Raw genomic sequence first — 16,097 nt, forward strand, 5'->3', positions numbered from 1 at the left:
TCCAGTCCACGGTTTTCTCTGTGTTCTTACATCTCTTGTATAAATTTTTGTGGCTTTCTGACCTTTTTTATTTATCGATCTATGCAACTCTACGGGACTCCAAACCTGTGCTACCAGACCAGAACCATTTACCAACTACATTTCCAGTCTTGTTCCTTTGGGCTCCAGTCCAGCTCATGTGCCACTATTTAGTGTCTAGAGGTCCATCCATCCTTCAACCTGTAAATCAATGTCTTACCTATACAGGTGCTCATCTCTGCAATAGGGTTGCAGTTGCCATAAGGAACCTCACATGAGGTGGACGTTTTTGAGTTGTACAAATAAGTCACATTTGGTATATTCAAATGTAAGATATTGCTCATTGGCTTCAGCCCCATGGAGCCTCAACTTTTTTAGTCTCCTCTTCGTCGAATTGAGCACCACTATGAATTAAGGATTGGTGCATACATTATCCAAGTGTCCATCATTAAGTTATTTACCTTCTTTTCTCAATCAATGTAAATCCAGAAACTGGGAATACTTATCAAAGTGTTCTGCAAAGTGAGGGTTAAATTCTGTCATTATTTTGATCATGTTTATGAAACTGGCAGCCTAAAACGTGACGTTTTTTCTTTATAGGAAATTCTGCCAGTTTTTGCAAAAATGGCCATTTTAAAAAGGCCGACAAATATATAGTGGTGGAAAAACGTTGCCACTTTTCCATCGGAGAAAGTGGTGGATGTACTCATGAACCTGTTCAATTTGCAAAATAAAAAATAAATAAAACAGGTGCATATTCAAAAATGACAGGGTGAAGAATGAAAATTAGGACAAATTCCAACAGATTTAATCAGTTACGCCAAAAATTCACGAAAATTGGACGGAAAAGTGTTGGAGACACTTTGATCAATCTTCCCCACATGTCGCAGAGGTAGGCAACCTTCAACACTCCAGATGTTGTGGACCACATCTCCCCTGATGCTTTGCCAGCCTTATGGCTGTAGGTGCCTTATGGGAGGTGTAGTCCACAACATTTTGAGTGCCTAAGGTCTACCACTGGGTTAGGGAGATAATACCGCCACTTTTCTTCTTTTCTTTAATTCATTCAGTTTGGAAGGTGCGCAGAAATGTTAAAAAGTTAATCTTTATTAGAACCACATTTTTTTTGTGGCTTTGTATATTTGTGGATAAGTGTGTATCTGCAAATTTGTATTCCTTTTTCGCTATCCATACGCAACACTTCAGATCTTTGCAGTTTTTAAAAAATTTTTTATATGTTAGCTATATCTATATGTACCTATATGTTAGGTATCTCTTGTTTTGGATAAATCTTTTTTCTTTTGTAATTAAAAGTAACTTCATAGTGAGGGGGTAAATATATATATATAAAAAAAGAAAAAAGCTGAGATTCTTTTTAAAATCTGCTTTTAGATGAATAATTCAATCGAATAAAATATGTGACACTTACAGATATCACATGAGCTCTAACAGATCCAACACACACCAGTATAAATATATCAAGTAATGAAATGACAATTTGTGTATCTGTGACATGTGCATCGTCTCATTGTCCTGCAAGAATCGGATATCAGACTTAGATTTAATGTACATATACAGCAGGAAAGGCAGTGCATTGACATCATGGGCACAAGATGTTGGGAGGGGTTTGGTGGGTGAAGAATGTTGGTAGGAGGAAACATACAGCAATGCCCATTATATAAAGAGCCAACATGCTGCAGGGAGACACAGAGCATCCTTGACCTGCAGAGACATCAAGACCTACTCTGAGGATCACAGCAGGTATGATGGGATGGGAGGGGGTTGCAGGACAGGCTCGGGGGAACAAAATCCCCCGAAGGCATAACTAGGTAAGATTGCTCAATAGCCCTGAGACAAACCGGTTATTCACCAGAGTGGGAATTCAACGTGAATTTCACATTTAAACCTCAAAATAGCCGAGCTGGAAAAATTCTCAGTCAGCTGTGCTACCAGCTCAGCTACTTTGGACTTAAACTTTGTTCCTAACAATTCTTACTTTAGTGAATAACTAAATTAGACCGGGACAAAGTACTGTGGGTGGTGAAATGGATTTTTAGAACAGGGGTATTGAGTGTTAGTTTTAAAAAAACTTATAGAGGGAGGAGGGAAGTGGGTATAAAAAATAAAATAAAAAATAAGAATATTTAGAAGACGAGTAGTTGATTTCTCTTATTCTCCAACGGTGGGTTTTATTAGAAAACATGCTCAGTAGAAGTTAGAGAAGCTCCCCCACTCCTCCTCACTGGGGTAATCAAAAAATCCCCTCCTGATGTTGTTATGGTCAAAATTCCAGTTGGTCAGAAGAACCAATTCTGGCATGATCACTTGTTAGAGCCTTTTGACAATTTGTGTAAATGGCAAGATTGCCACCAATCAGCACTCTGTACGTGCCAACAACATCAAACTAATCTAACAAGCTTGAGAGCCAACTATAGAGGAGGGTTTTGCTTTTTTTTTTTTAATCCCCAAATAGCTTCCATTGTGCAGCAAAATACCTGGAAATAGGATTTTGATTCCTTTTCAGTGATTTGCCGTTATCGGAGACCAGAAGCATCTTCTCAGATTAGTTGCAATAGACAGCGAAGTCTTCGGAGCATTTCGTTTTGTACTGTAGACTCATAGCAGCTATCACTCGGCCAATTGGCAGAACCATGCGATCAAAATGCGTGGTCCGTGGCTCGGCTCTTTTCCCCAGGAGGCAAACATTTTATCAGGAAGCCGTGCACGGGGACTGAGCTGTTTGACATATTCTTACAAATCACTGCAGTTCTAAGCCTCTCACAGAGCGAAGGGTGGACTTAGTGACCCTCTACACACCACAACCGTTGCGGTCCACAGATTTTATTTTTAACTCAAACATGTGTATATAGAATACCCTTCCTGTGTCGGTCTTGCGTCTTATTCAATATTCTTTATTTATTTATTATTATTGTGTGATATTTATGTTGAGCTAATCCATCGATTTGTGCACGCATGCGCCCTTTATTTTGAATAATCTTTCGCATTAAATGTAGCTACATTTTTCTAAGATATATAATGTAGCTACATTTTTATAAGCCGTTGACACTTGTGGTAATTATTGTAATTGGTCTGTTTTGTAGATATGGACAGGAAGGTATGTGTCGGTGTACTGCTAGCAATACTAGTCACTGCTTCCCTCTGCAAGCCACTGAAACGACTAGAATCTGCAAGGCACAGTGATCTCCCAAAGACCTCCAGTTCTGGACTAAGCAGGCGGGATCTAATGGAATCTCTGTCCCATGAACAGAGGCAGATAATGTCCCAACTTTTCCCTCAACTTTCAGGTAAGGTAAAACAAGAAGTTTGCTATTAAAAGTTTACCACGAGATGGCAGAGTTTCCAATTCCTTCCCACCTGATACCCCTTCATGTAAAATTTGATATTATAATTTATATTATTTTAATAAAATATTATATATATATATACACACACACACACACACACACATACCTTAAATGAAATGTGGAGTTACCATAGAAATAATAAACAATAACCATAAAAGAAACAAAATCAGATTGAAATTATAAGCAAATCGAAATGCACCCCTTCCAGAATCCTTTACACCAGGGGTGCCCAGAAGGTAGATGCCCAGATGTTTTAAAACTACAACTCCTACGATGCTTTGTCATTCTAAAGACATGCAAAGCATCATGGGCGTTGCAGTTCTACAAAATCCGGGGATCTACCTTTTGGGATCACCTGCTTTATAACAGTTATTTGAGTTATGATAAATTATTATTATTTTTAGTCTGGTGTATCAATCTCCACAGTTAATCTAAAATACATCCAAACAAAAGGCACATAGAACCATTCAGAGTCTTCTACACATTTATTACACATTAAAAACAGTTTGGAAAATGATGCCTAATCTGTAAAATGTGTTTCTGTTTTATGAGTAAAGCATTTTTGGAGGATCCATTTAGATGTTTTTTAAACGCTATGCTTCTTTTTGTCATTGCTATTGTTTATGATGTGCATGGATCCCAGTTACACACTTCCTAATATTTTAAATAGACAGAGGGACACTTTGATTTTAGGAGTGCGGTCAGGGGCCGTGTTCCTGAGAAATTTTAAGAGACTTACTAATAATGATTTATGCACAAAAATGTAATTTAGAACAAAAACAATGTATCTTATCTATACAGATTGATTTCTAAAAACATTTATTGTCATTTAAAGACATTACTGGGAGTATTGTTGCTGTGGAGCTCTGTTATACACTCAGACACATTACTGGGAGTATTATTGCTGTGGAGCTCTGTTGTACACTCAGACACAGTACTGGGAGTATTATTGCTGTGGAGCTCTGTTGTACACTCAGACACACCAAAAATATGAAGCTCCTATAAAAGAAGGGCATTAGGATAGAAAAGAGGGATTTGGGTCCAAAAGAAGGACTTTGGCTTAATGAAGCAGTTTTGGTGTATAGAACATGCCCCTGCAGCCTCACTGCTCAATCCTCTGCCATTTAGGAGTTAAATCCCTTTGTTTATGAACCCTAGTAACACCTCCCTGCATGTGACTTGCACAGCCTTCCATAAACACTTCCTGTAAAGAGAGCCCTATTTAGGCTTTCTTTATTGCAAGTTCTGTTTAATTAAGATTTTCTTATCCCCTGCTATGTTAATAGCTTGCTAGACCCTGCAAGAGCCTCCTGTATGTGATTAAAGTTCAATTTAGAGATTGAGATACAATTATTTAAGGTAAATTACATCTGTTTGAAAGTGGAACCAGTTTTTTTTTTTCATGCAATCATAGCCAGGGGAGGTGTGGCTAGGGCTGCATAAACAGAAACAAAGTGATTTAACTGCTAAATGACAGTGAATTGAGCAGTGAAATTGCAGGGGAATGATCTATACACTAAAACTGCTTTATTTAGCTAAAGTAATTTAGGTGACTATAGTGTTCCTTTAAATAGGGACAGTCAGTCTGTTAGGTGGGTCATTTGGTGCGAAAGAATTAGCAGTATTATGAGATTGGAGTTTATGAAGTGATGAAGGTTTTGTGAACACTGCTCAGTTAAAGGGATACTATAGACATCAAAACAACGTTGGCCTAATTAAAGGGAAACTCCAGTGCCAGGAAAACAATCCGTTTTCCTGGCACTGCAGGTCCCCTCTCCCTCCCACCCCCCAATCCAGAGTTGCTGAAGGGGTGACAACTCCTTCAGTAACTTACCAGAGGCAGCGACGATGTCCCACGTCGCTGCTTCTTCCTCCGCCGCCGCTCCTCCAAGTGATTGCGTCGGACAGTGGGCGAGACCTAATGCGCATGCGCATTAGAGCTCCCCATAGGAAAGCATTGAAAATGCTTTTCAATGCTTTCCTATGGGGAAATGAGCGACGCTGGAGGTCCTCACACAGCGTGAGGACGTCCAGCGACGCTCTAGCACAGGTTTCCTGTTCTAGGGACACGGAAGTGCCCTCTAGTGGTTGTCTAGTACTAGAGGTGGAGTTAACCCTGCAAGGTAATTATTGCAGTTTATAAAAAAAAAAAACTGCAATCATTACAGTTGCAGGGTTAAGAGAAGTGGGAGTTGGCACCCAGACCACTCCAATGGGCAGAAGTGGTCTGGGTGCCTGGAGTGTCCCTTTAAGCAGTTTTGGTATATCGATCATGCCCCTGTAGTCCCACTGCACAATAGTTGTGAAATCATTATTGTTTCTGTTTATGCAGCCCTGGCCACTCCTCCCTTGGCTGTGACTGAGACAGTTTACATGAAAAAAAAGGTTTAATTTTTATTCAGATGTCTACCAGACAGCCACCAGCGGCGCTTCCCGCATTTTCACTGAGTTTACGCCGTGAAACGACATAGGACGTCCTTACGCTTTGCATAGAGGCAGAGGGACTCTATAGCATTAGGGGGAAAAAAAATTGTATTCCTAATGCTATAGTGTGTCTTTAACTGTTTGTGATGCAATACACAGTTAAACCACAAGATGTCACCAAAGAATAACTAGATTTTTTTTGTCAGTAATTTACATCCAACATATATTTAAAATTACACTTATTTAGGGCACTTGCTGTTATTATTACCATTTATATAGCGTCAACAGATTCCATAGCGCTTTACAATATTATGAGAGGGGGGATTTAACTATAAATAGGACAATTACAAGTAAACTTACAGGAACGTTAGGTTGAAGAGGACCCTGCTCAAACGAGCTTACAGTCTATAGGGATAGAATGTTGGAATGGTGCCTTTCATCACATGGCTTCCGTTTTAGGCTCTGGGCAGACAGGGGCCATCTTATCATCAGATTAAGGCAGGCACCCAATGGTGCAAGCAGTTCCTGCTTTAATAGATATAAACATCGTTTAAATGCACAAGGGGTTGGCGCCGGCGAGTACCGAGACACTAATATATGGCAGCAGGCACCTTATGTTAAAGCAGTACTTGCCGCCATTGTTGGGGGCAGGTTGGAACGGGTACAGTAGCGCAGTTAGTTCTCTGAGGAAATGGGAGGGAAGCAGGACACTGTGGGTTAAATTAATAGAACAGTCACACACATACCACAACAAAGTTATCCTCAAGGCTGCACAAGTGGACGTTTTCTGAAAACCTAATGACAGCACGGTAGACAAGCCTGTCTTTTAGGGCGGAATATTTGGTGCCCGATAAGTAGGTACTGGGAAATGGGTCTGTCAGACAGCCAATGACTGTGATACACACACAGTTTCCTATGGGATTTAATCAGATTTTTGGGAAAACGACCAAATACTTGGTGTGAGAAAAACTACAGTACTAATAATTTAAAAAGACAGACAACAACACGTTTGATCAAAAAGACACATCTCAAAGGTGCAAGTTTAAACAGAAAAAAAAAAATTATTTGTATTTTTTATTTTTTTTATTGCAATAAAAACTGTTATGGACAAGTCTACTGGATGTCTCCAGCACAGGTTCCCGGCGAAAAATAAATAAATGGACTCCACCCATAGTTTCATAGCACCATAACTACTACAATAGGCTGCGCGGCTTTTATGGTGCGTGGAGTGCCCTTTTATTGGATAAAAATAAATAAAAAATCTGTCAGATCTGAAAAGGATTTGTGGCAATATTAATACTAGACAGTGTTCCCACTGCCAGCTCACTGTCAGGGTTATTTAACTAAAGATAATTCAAAGTGAATTTCAGATTTAAGGCCAGAGTAATCGAACTGAAAGCTTAGATGACTTAGAGGATTTTTCCAGTTCAGCTGTTCTGAGCTGAGGCTTAGTCACTTATAGTGAGATTTCAAGGTGAATTTAAAATTTGTGTGACTGGCTCGTCCAACTACGTGTGATTAGTGATTTTTCCTTTCATTACTGCTTTACAACAGAACTTCTCACTGCGGAAGGTCATTTTCAGCCTAAGCAAGACCGTGACTACGCCGGTTGGATGGACTTTGGACGCAGAAGTTCTGAAGATATCGTCTCTGATTCTTAAAATTCTACCATCTTTCTTACCCAAATGTTAACATTTCATGGTTGCCAAGATTGTCCCAATGTTGGAATATTTGTAGTGATATTAAAAATTGTGCCTGAGAAAAAATAGCTTGTTATTTGAACCTCTTAATTGCCAGCGGGTCTTGCAAGGCACGCAGAATATGTGGATTGGGGGGGGGGGAGGGGGGATGGGGTATAGTATACCACATACCACTACGTAAACTAACAACTAAATCCAGTAACTTTCAACATACATTTCTTTTTTTTCTTCTACTCTCAAATAAAATGATATATTGGACCAAGATTCTGTGGAAATGTTTGTGTTTTGATGACCTCTGCAAATCTGAGATAAGGGATTATCCACAAACGTGTGAATTGTTAGGAACTCAAAGTGAATTTCATTGTTTTTGCCAAAACCACTAGATTAGAAAAAATTCTCCTAACTCCTGTGTGGTTTCCGTTCTGCTATTTTGGCTACAAATGTCAATATCCCTCTGAATTCACACAAAATACTCGGCTATTGGCATTTTACTGCCTTACACTGTAGATTTTAACTTTAATATCTAAAGGGTATTAAAGACCTTAACGTTTAAAACCTTCTTGTATATTGAGGAACTGAACTTGTGAATGGGTGCAGTGGCTACTTTCTGAGGTTGTGTACATGGCTGTGGGATGTCTGTGTTGTTATGTGAGTGTGCAATGTTGCATATGCTTTTTTTTATTTTGGTTATGTTTTTGTGTGTTGCCTGCAGTGTTAATTTTGTCGACAATTTTAATCCACAATTTTTTTTTTAGATATAGTTAACTAAAACTAAAACTATGACTAAAACAGCATTTTAGTCAAAAGACTATGACTAAAACTAAATTGAAATTTGCTGCCAAAATTAACACTGCGCAGAGAGGCTGTAGAAGGGGGAAAAAAGTGATGGAACAGGGCTTAGGAGAGACACATAGAGGGGCTAGGAGGGGAAAAAGAGACAGAGGGGCTGCGGAAGACAAAAGAGACAGATAGAGGCTTTAATTAAACCGATTAGATTTTTGTTGTGTCGACTAACATCTTCTGAAGATTTAGTGGACTGAAACTAAAACAATTCAGATGACTAAAATACGACTAAAACTTAAAGACTATGACTAAAACTGAATTGAAATTTGCAGCCAAAATGAACACTGGTTGCCTGTTATGTATGTGCGCGAGCAGTTTTGTGGTATTTGTGTGTATGGCTGTCTGTGGTATTGTAAGTATGTGGGCCACCTGTTGTGTTATTTGCGTGGGCTGTCTGTGATAGGTTTGCATAGGTGGGTTGATTGCAGAATTTGTTTGAAGTGGGCACTTTCCTATTTTGTGTACGTGGACTGTTTGTGGTATGTGCTTGCAGCGGGGGTTCCATTTTGTGTGTGTGTGTGAGGTGCCTATTTTGCATGTGTGTGCTGTATGTGTAAATGTGGGTTCTTAGTAGTAGTAGACACACATGTCCTTGTCTATGTGTGGGCATTGTGGTGGGTAAAGTGTTTACAGTTGTGTTGTGGGGAATCTTAATTTCTGAGTTGAATATTAATTTTAAAAAGTTTTATTTTTGGTTTTCTATGCCCCCATTCCCTCTTACCTAACATTTATCCTTGATAGGGGTATGAGTACTTTGAGTTCCCTGGTCATTGAGTGGTTGCAAATTACCGTGTGCACCTCATATGTGTGTGTCGTTCCAGTGAGACAGTATTGCCATCGTAGCCCACAGCCACAATCTTTATCATGGAGAAACATCGGATTGTGAAGGAGAGTTCCATGTGGTGTCTGCACCCGCTGGAGGTGCAGACCACAGAATCCCTTACTTACTGTGGGCTGGCTGAGTAGATCCTATGATCTCCCCGACTGACCGATTTGGGCCTGGCAGTCTTGCATGGCTTAGATTGCCAATATGCTATTTAACCAGGCAATTTAAGTCCTACTGTAATAACTTTATTGAGCTCAGAGGGACAAGAAGCTGTGGTCACCCTGTAGAATAATGTAGTATTGCTTCGTACAAAGTCATCAAAGACCAAGATGACAGACATTTCAACAATGAGAGATAAACATTTAAGGCAGAAAGAGCTATTTGGCCTATATTCTCTGGTAAATTTCCAACAATATCAGACTTGATGAATAACCCAGAAAGGAAGTTGATGCTGCCATCGGATGAAACTACTGAAAATTGACCTACTCACAGGTTCTTCTGCATTCATCACTGCACAACTTTGCGCGCACACACGGAACTCCCCAGAACATAGTGCTCTGATGCAAGTAGTTAAACGGTTAGGTAGCAACAAGCCAAATGTAAAAATATTGTAGAGGAATACATTTATTTTGAGGCAATGCACCTGTCCGTACAGATAGACCCTTTTGGCTGGAAATATCCATTTATTGAAATCTTGCATGGTGTGTTTGCCTATTTACAGCATCTCTTTGTACATTTGTACCCTGAAATTTACACGCTTGCCCATATCATTAAAAAGCAGTACAGTCCGAAGCAAAATAGTAAGCTTACTAATAATAGCTAACTTACCGAGCAAAACTTTCTCAAATTCCCAGCTCACCTGGGTGACAAAGCAGGTAGGATTAGTGTCATAGAAACATAGAATGTGACGGCAGAAAAGAACCATTCGGCCCATGTAGTCATTCGGCCCATATGTCATTAAAACATATTATTCCTTATTTAAGAAAATCTCCATATAAGGTTTTGTTTTTTTTAACCTGTGGAACCAGGACATGCAAAGCAAATGACGTAAAAGGAGTTTGGAACCCAAGACAGAATGCACAGCTGTATAAAAACACTGAAATGTAAATGTAGGTAAAAAGACAATGTGCACGATATGCATAGGGGAAAGTCATGATGAAATAATAATTTTGCTAAGACTCTGCCAGCAGAGGGAGGCCGCCAATGGTTTTCAGTGATATGTTACTTGGATATTTTAAACAAAGTATGTTTAGCCAGCTTTACAAATCCAATTTGAGTTTTACTGGGTCCTATTTATCTGGATGACCTGCTATACCCATGATATTACACTAGGTGTCGCAATGCTACACAAAGTCATCTTTTGCAATTTGTTTAGGAGTGGTCGGTAAACCGTGTAATCAACAATTGCTTGGCAACAGAAACATAACTCATTGACCATAGTTCTTTAAAAGTTGCATGTTCATTTTAAAATTCTATTTTGGAATCCGTGGTCTGACTTCAGGTATGTTGTCATTTTTGAAGAGCATGCCAACAAATGTCCACTTTGTGCACGGTGGACTTCTGTCGCACAGAAAAAGAAAAAAAGAGTTTCATACATTTTCTTTTGCTGCTTGACCTGACCAGTTTGATGGTTTGGAGCTAGTGCTGAGGGTTTGTGGTTTCTGTTGTCTTTTGAAAGGAGGCTATGCCTCTTTCTACCACCTGATTCAACCCGAGCCTTCTCAACTGGCCCACCAAATTGATGCTGAAGATGCTGCTTTGCGGCTGAACATTGTCTGAGGTCCTGTTCACAACTCCACCGTCCATAATGGCCCTGCCAAAACCCAATCTATTTAAAGTCCTGCCCCAACCTAATGCAAATATTCCTGGGCTGGCAGTTGGAGTTGGTGGTTCAGTCTCACCACCCAGGTTTTTATTGCTGGGACCACAAGTAGCAGATATACCACGTTCCTTCAAAAGAGTAATAAGTCCCAAAGGATTGTTGGATTCAGAGCTTAATTGGTCATGGTTAGGTGGAGCCGTTTCCTGTGGCTGCTTCTGGGATTCCATTGTGACATTACTCAGGCTCTCGAAGCTTCCACAAGAGGGCAGAAGTGTATTACGAAGACTGAGAGGGAAAAAACAAAACAAGTCATTAAAACACACTCAATGATAAAGGTCTTCATCCAGCTCCCAAACAAAAGAAACAGGTAAACCGTCTCTTCTCCATCCTAGATAAATTGTTTAGCATGAGAATATTAAGATTTTCCGAAAGTTGAAAGTCTACAAATTTATCTGATTATTTAGTCCTGTGTATCTGAGTTTAGGAAGTTGTGTCTCCGAGAAGGTATTTTCGATTCAAATTCTCACCATAAAAGTTTAACACATTTTAAAGGTATGAGAATATATTTACACAACACAAACGTAGCATGAAGACACTGGTCTTATCCAACCATTACACTAGCAAGAAATTAATTTGACGCCACCATTGAAGGGCCTGCGCCAAAATAACCTTATTATATATTATTCATACAATGTATTGGAGACTGCAGGATGCTGGGATACATGGCTTCCACAAATTAACCACACCACAACCTGGCCAGCATACAAATAACTCACACCCATCTTCAAGGTGGGAGGGTATTGCTCAAACTATAAGGCCGGCAGAACAAGACCAGTGAATTCGTAGCCAACTTTTGTGGTTTGCTAAAAAGATAAAACACATAGTTAGTTTGGTGAAAACTCCACCAGCCTTTATTAGCGCATGCAAGGAGCAAGAGAAAAAGTTAGGAGTTAGAAAGATAAAGCTTTTACTAGTAGATCTTTCACTCAGGACTGCATTAACCCACACAGAATGGTGATTGGAGAACACGGTGTAATGGGAAGATGATTGGGTGTACTTAGAGAGAAAAACACCACATGGCACTTACAAAAATAGGTGTATAGCTTCAACATATAGCATGTGTGTTTGAATTCGGCACATATGTAAGACCTGCCCAAACAGGCCATTGTGGTGTTATGTATCGTACAAGAACAGCTCAAGGGGTTGTGAACCTTGGGATTCCAAATACAGATGACGTTTAAGACATCTAAATCTCTTAGAAGCAGATTACAGTCTGCTGGAGATCAAAGGACAGAAGTTAAAGGTAATATTGGTGCCACGCTACAGGACGAGGACTTATCTCTGTGTAGATTAAAGTGGGTAGCTGTTAGCGAAGGTGATCTTGCCGGTAAAAGCCAGCCACGTGGCAATGCTCAGAAGGAACACATTATGGACTCAGTCAGTCTGGTGGGATAATACAATCCTGTGTGTCTATCATTTCCCAGTAACCCTATGTAGGACAACTCGGTGACCAAAGGTGAACCAACAGGGCACAAAAGGAGGGTGATTCAACATACACATATACAAATCATAACAGTGAAGCATATACCCCACTCCCTCTAGCATGTAAGCTCATCGAGCAGGGCCCTCAACCCCCTCTGTTCCTGTGTGTCCAGTGGTCTGATCTCAATTATGTGTCTGTTAGTCCACCCATTGTACAGCGCTACGGAATTGGTTGGCGCTATATAAATAATAAAATAATAATAATTACAGGGAAAATAATGCCATTGATGAATTCTGGAAACATAATAAACAAAATGACTCAAAGGGACACTCCAGAGCCCAAGAGCACTTTAGCTTGCTGAATTGCTTTTTTCCCCCATGTTATAAAAAGTGCACATTTAATAGAAATTGGCACTTTTATAAATTAACCCTGGCTCACAGACAACAGGTCCTGTTAATTCCTGGTTGCTTAGCTTAGTGAAGAAAAACGCAAGTGGCAGCAATTGACCAGAGTACCTGCCTTGCAAAGACTTCTCACTGAGTTGCATTGGGAAGTCTGTGATTGGACAGCCACAGAAAGTCTGGGCGGGGTTAGAAGGGGAGGACTTGCAAAGGCTGCAGACAATAGAACTGCAGCGTTTGCCACCAGCTGGTTTTAGACATAACCCCAATGAAAAAATGCACAATTAAATGCATTTACGATTCATTGGGGTTAAATCTACTAAAAAGTGAGTTTTTTGTAATTGGGCAGTGGAGTGTCCCTTTAAGATCAAGTTTACATCATTCGCTAGAACCCAGAGATGTCATTAATTTCCCATAACACATGGTTCAGTGTCATGTATTTTGTAAGTCACATAAATGTGTAAAATCAGTGTTAAGGCTCCTTAACACACGTGGCAGCACCAGGACAAAAATGTCCCGACCTGCCTGTGATGGGAGTTGAACTCTTCGTCACCAGTCTGTTATTTGTGCTTGCTATCCTTAATTCAGCACCATTGCGGTTACAGATATGAGAGGAGCGGGGCTGTGGAGACAGACCGCTTGAAGCTCTCGTAGATTATCAGTAACCAGAGGGAAGCAGCTCGCGCTCATAAATGTACTTCCTGTACCACACAGAGATTAGGTGTCCAGTATTGCAAAGTGTCAGTAACACTTACACCTCAAATTTAAGGTAGAAAAAATACCTGAACTGGAAAAATTCTCTAAGCCAGCTGTGTTTCCATTTCAGCTACTTTGTCCTTAAATTTGAAATTCACTTTGAATTCACGTTAAGTTCTCACTTTAATAAATAACTCTGAATATGTTTTTTTTTTTTTTTTTTTACTATTGCATAGTGTGATGTCGTTCACTGCAGAGCATGGGGTTAGAAAACCCCAAAAACCAGGCAGATCGCTCAACTTGTCTAACATGTCCTATCAATCAAGTTCAAGCACAGATATTCCCGTTTCTTTGACACTACTACCACACTATTCGGATATGAATTATCTTTCGTATTCATCCAATATTAACCGAGCAGGTATACCATGCATCAGCCGCTATTTACAGTAGTACTCAGAAAAACTGTCTCTGTGCACATTGCTAGAAAACCACCAATTAAAATGAAAAGCTTAGTCAATCAAAATCTGCTCCACGTGTACTATTCTGTTATAGAACAGGTTAGGTTCTGCTAGAGGTGAGCCAGGGTAGTCAAAGTGCAGATCTCCAGCCATCACCTACATCCAACGTGTTTTAGAAGGTTCTACACCTCACTCCAAAAATGCCCCTATTTTCTGGTCACCCAGTTGTCCTATAGAAACCTGATGGTTACTGTGGTCTGAGCTACCTTGAAGCCTTGCTGCTGTATCTTACACTGTGCGCAGACGCCTCTCAGAATGTCAAGCATTGGAAAAGGCGTTTCCACCAGGACTTGAAGTGCCTGAAAGCGTGAGGATGGAAATGTAAACACGAATGAAGGACAAGTGAATCAGTCATTAATGGTGTGGACAGATTCCCATTCACCGACAGCAGCTAACATAAAAAGCAACTCTACACATGCAACATATTTTAGGGTTATACTGCTCCACTCTCCTCCCCTACAAAAAAAAAAAATATATAGAAAAATACATAAAAGGGAAACATTAGAATTTTTATTGAACCTATTAATATTAAACAAAAAATTCATAATTTAGCATTGGGTGCACAGTCACATGTTTCCGCAGCCAGTTGCACCGCTTACCACAAAGTATCTGTTATGTATAGCGACGGGGGGCAAGTTGAAAAAGATTCCATGATTAGACAGAGTGAGGGAAGCCTCTCTTGTTATATTCTGCCAATAAATTAACTATATCCAGGCCCGCATTCATTACTTACACAGTGATGGTCAGATCACTGGTGACAGCAAATTTTGTCCTACGGTACTAAACATGCCTAAACCATCATTGCCACTGCAAGCATGGAGGATCCATGGCACACTCAGCAGGGATGAATTTCTACTGGCCAGGACTGAATTTATACTCGCTAACGGCTAGTTGGAGAGTGGAAATTTTGTGTCTAGTGTACACCATCACGTAACAGCACCAGATTAACATCAAGTATGTCAGTAGCATCACCACATGGACTTCTGCTAGGTAGACCTTGTGGTGGTGGTGGCGGTGGAGAATCATGTTTTAACTAATATTACGCTTTCACTGATATTTGCAATATAAAAAGAATAGAAATTGTGGTTTGAGTGATGTAAAAAAAACAAAAGGCAACCTCATTACACAGGTGGGTAAGACAGAGAACCACTTACCTGGAGGTAACCATGGTGATGTCTTGAAGTGGATGTGACATGGGAGAGGTGGTTATGGTGTATGTAGATGGGGTCTGGGGAAGGTTGTTAACAGAACGAAAAACTGAAACAGACAAGTAAACTACATGTTAAAACACAAGGAGTGGGATATGTCGAGACACAAACTAGGACAAGGAGGGCAAACAGGTGAGGGAACAGACAACAAGTCTACACAGACTACGCATGACACAGATGGGAGGGTACGAAGACTTACATAAACTGGGTAATGATGTGTATGGGAATGCTCAGTCATACTCGGCATCAAATGATGGGAACTTGCCTTACAGACACTCACTTTTGATATTTACCAGAAATATTTTTTTGTTTCTGTCCCGTCGCTACCCTCACCCCCCCTTCCCTCTTCAAAAGTAAGACCAAAGTCGCCAAACTGAAAGCATAGCCGACTTGGAAGATATTTACAGTTTGGCTATTTTGGCCTTACATTTGAAATGCACATTGCAATTACTTTGACTTTTAACTTAAATGAAAATCCCTGTTGGTGTCCTCTAAGATGAAAGAGTAAGGCACATTTTTCTCCTTAGTTTTGCGCAGCTAGAAGGTTGGGACAGAAAGACACTCACTATTATCCCTTTTTTTAGTTGGAGTGGATGAGGCCAAAGCTTGAAAGCAGATAGGTTCCATATCATCCTCCTCAAAGTCATTGAGGTTGTAAACATCTTCCAAGTCCCCGTCCAGTTCCTGGAAGTCTTTGGTGAGGACACCAGGTCGATGGTCCAAGATGCCGCCGAGATTGGGTTTAGCTAGCTGCTGCCAGTGCATTAGGGTGGCTGACCCTAAAAGAGGGAAT

General features: G+C 40.2%; 2 protein-coding genes across 5 annotated transcripts in view; one reads left to right on the forward strand and one right to left on the reverse strand.

The window, feature by feature from the left end:
- Positions 1 to 1,732: 1,732 nt before the first annotated feature.
- Positions 1,733 to 7,573, forward strand: LOC134565853 (gastrin/cholecystokinin-like peptide). The gene is made up of 3 exons (XM_063425523.1): positions 1,733 to 1,779; positions 3,120 to 3,323; positions 7,362 to 7,573. The coding sequence occupies exons 2-3, from the start codon at positions 3,122 to 3,124 to the stop codon at positions 7,466 to 7,468; spliced, it is 309 nt and encodes a 102-aa protein (XP_063281593.1). The 5' UTR covers positions 1,733 to 1,779; positions 3,120 to 3,121; the 3' UTR covers positions 7,469 to 7,573.
- A 2,548-nt stretch (positions 7,574 to 10,121) lies between these two features.
- LOC134614961 (trafficking kinesin-binding protein 1-like) overlaps positions 10,122 to 16,097 on the reverse strand; it is a 39,008-nt gene continuing 33,032 nt past the window's right edge. For 2 of the 4 annotated variants that reach the window (XM_063459250.1, XM_063459249.1), the window contains exons 13-15: positions 15,871 to 16,083; positions 15,251 to 15,353; positions 10,122 to 11,283 (exon numbers count right to left, since the gene is read on the reverse strand). In XM_063459250.1, the coding sequence (XP_063315320.1) occupies positions 10,815 to 11,283; positions 15,251 to 15,353; positions 15,871 to 16,083 (785 nt within the window). In that variant the 3' untranslated portion in view covers positions 10,122 to 10,814. Of the gene's footprint in view, positions 11,284 to 14,302; positions 14,396 to 15,250; positions 15,354 to 15,870; positions 16,084 to 16,097 lie in introns of all 4 variants that reach the window. The other 2 variants (XM_063459253.1, XM_063459251.1) reach the window with 2 other exon arrangements.

Source organism: Pelobates fuscus, chromosome 6 (genome assembly GCF_036172605.1).
Source record: "Pelobates fuscus isolate aPelFus1 chromosome 6, aPelFus1.pri, whole genome shotgun sequence".
NCBI lineage: Eukaryota > Metazoa > Chordata > Amphibia > Anura > Pelobatidae > Pelobates > Pelobates fuscus.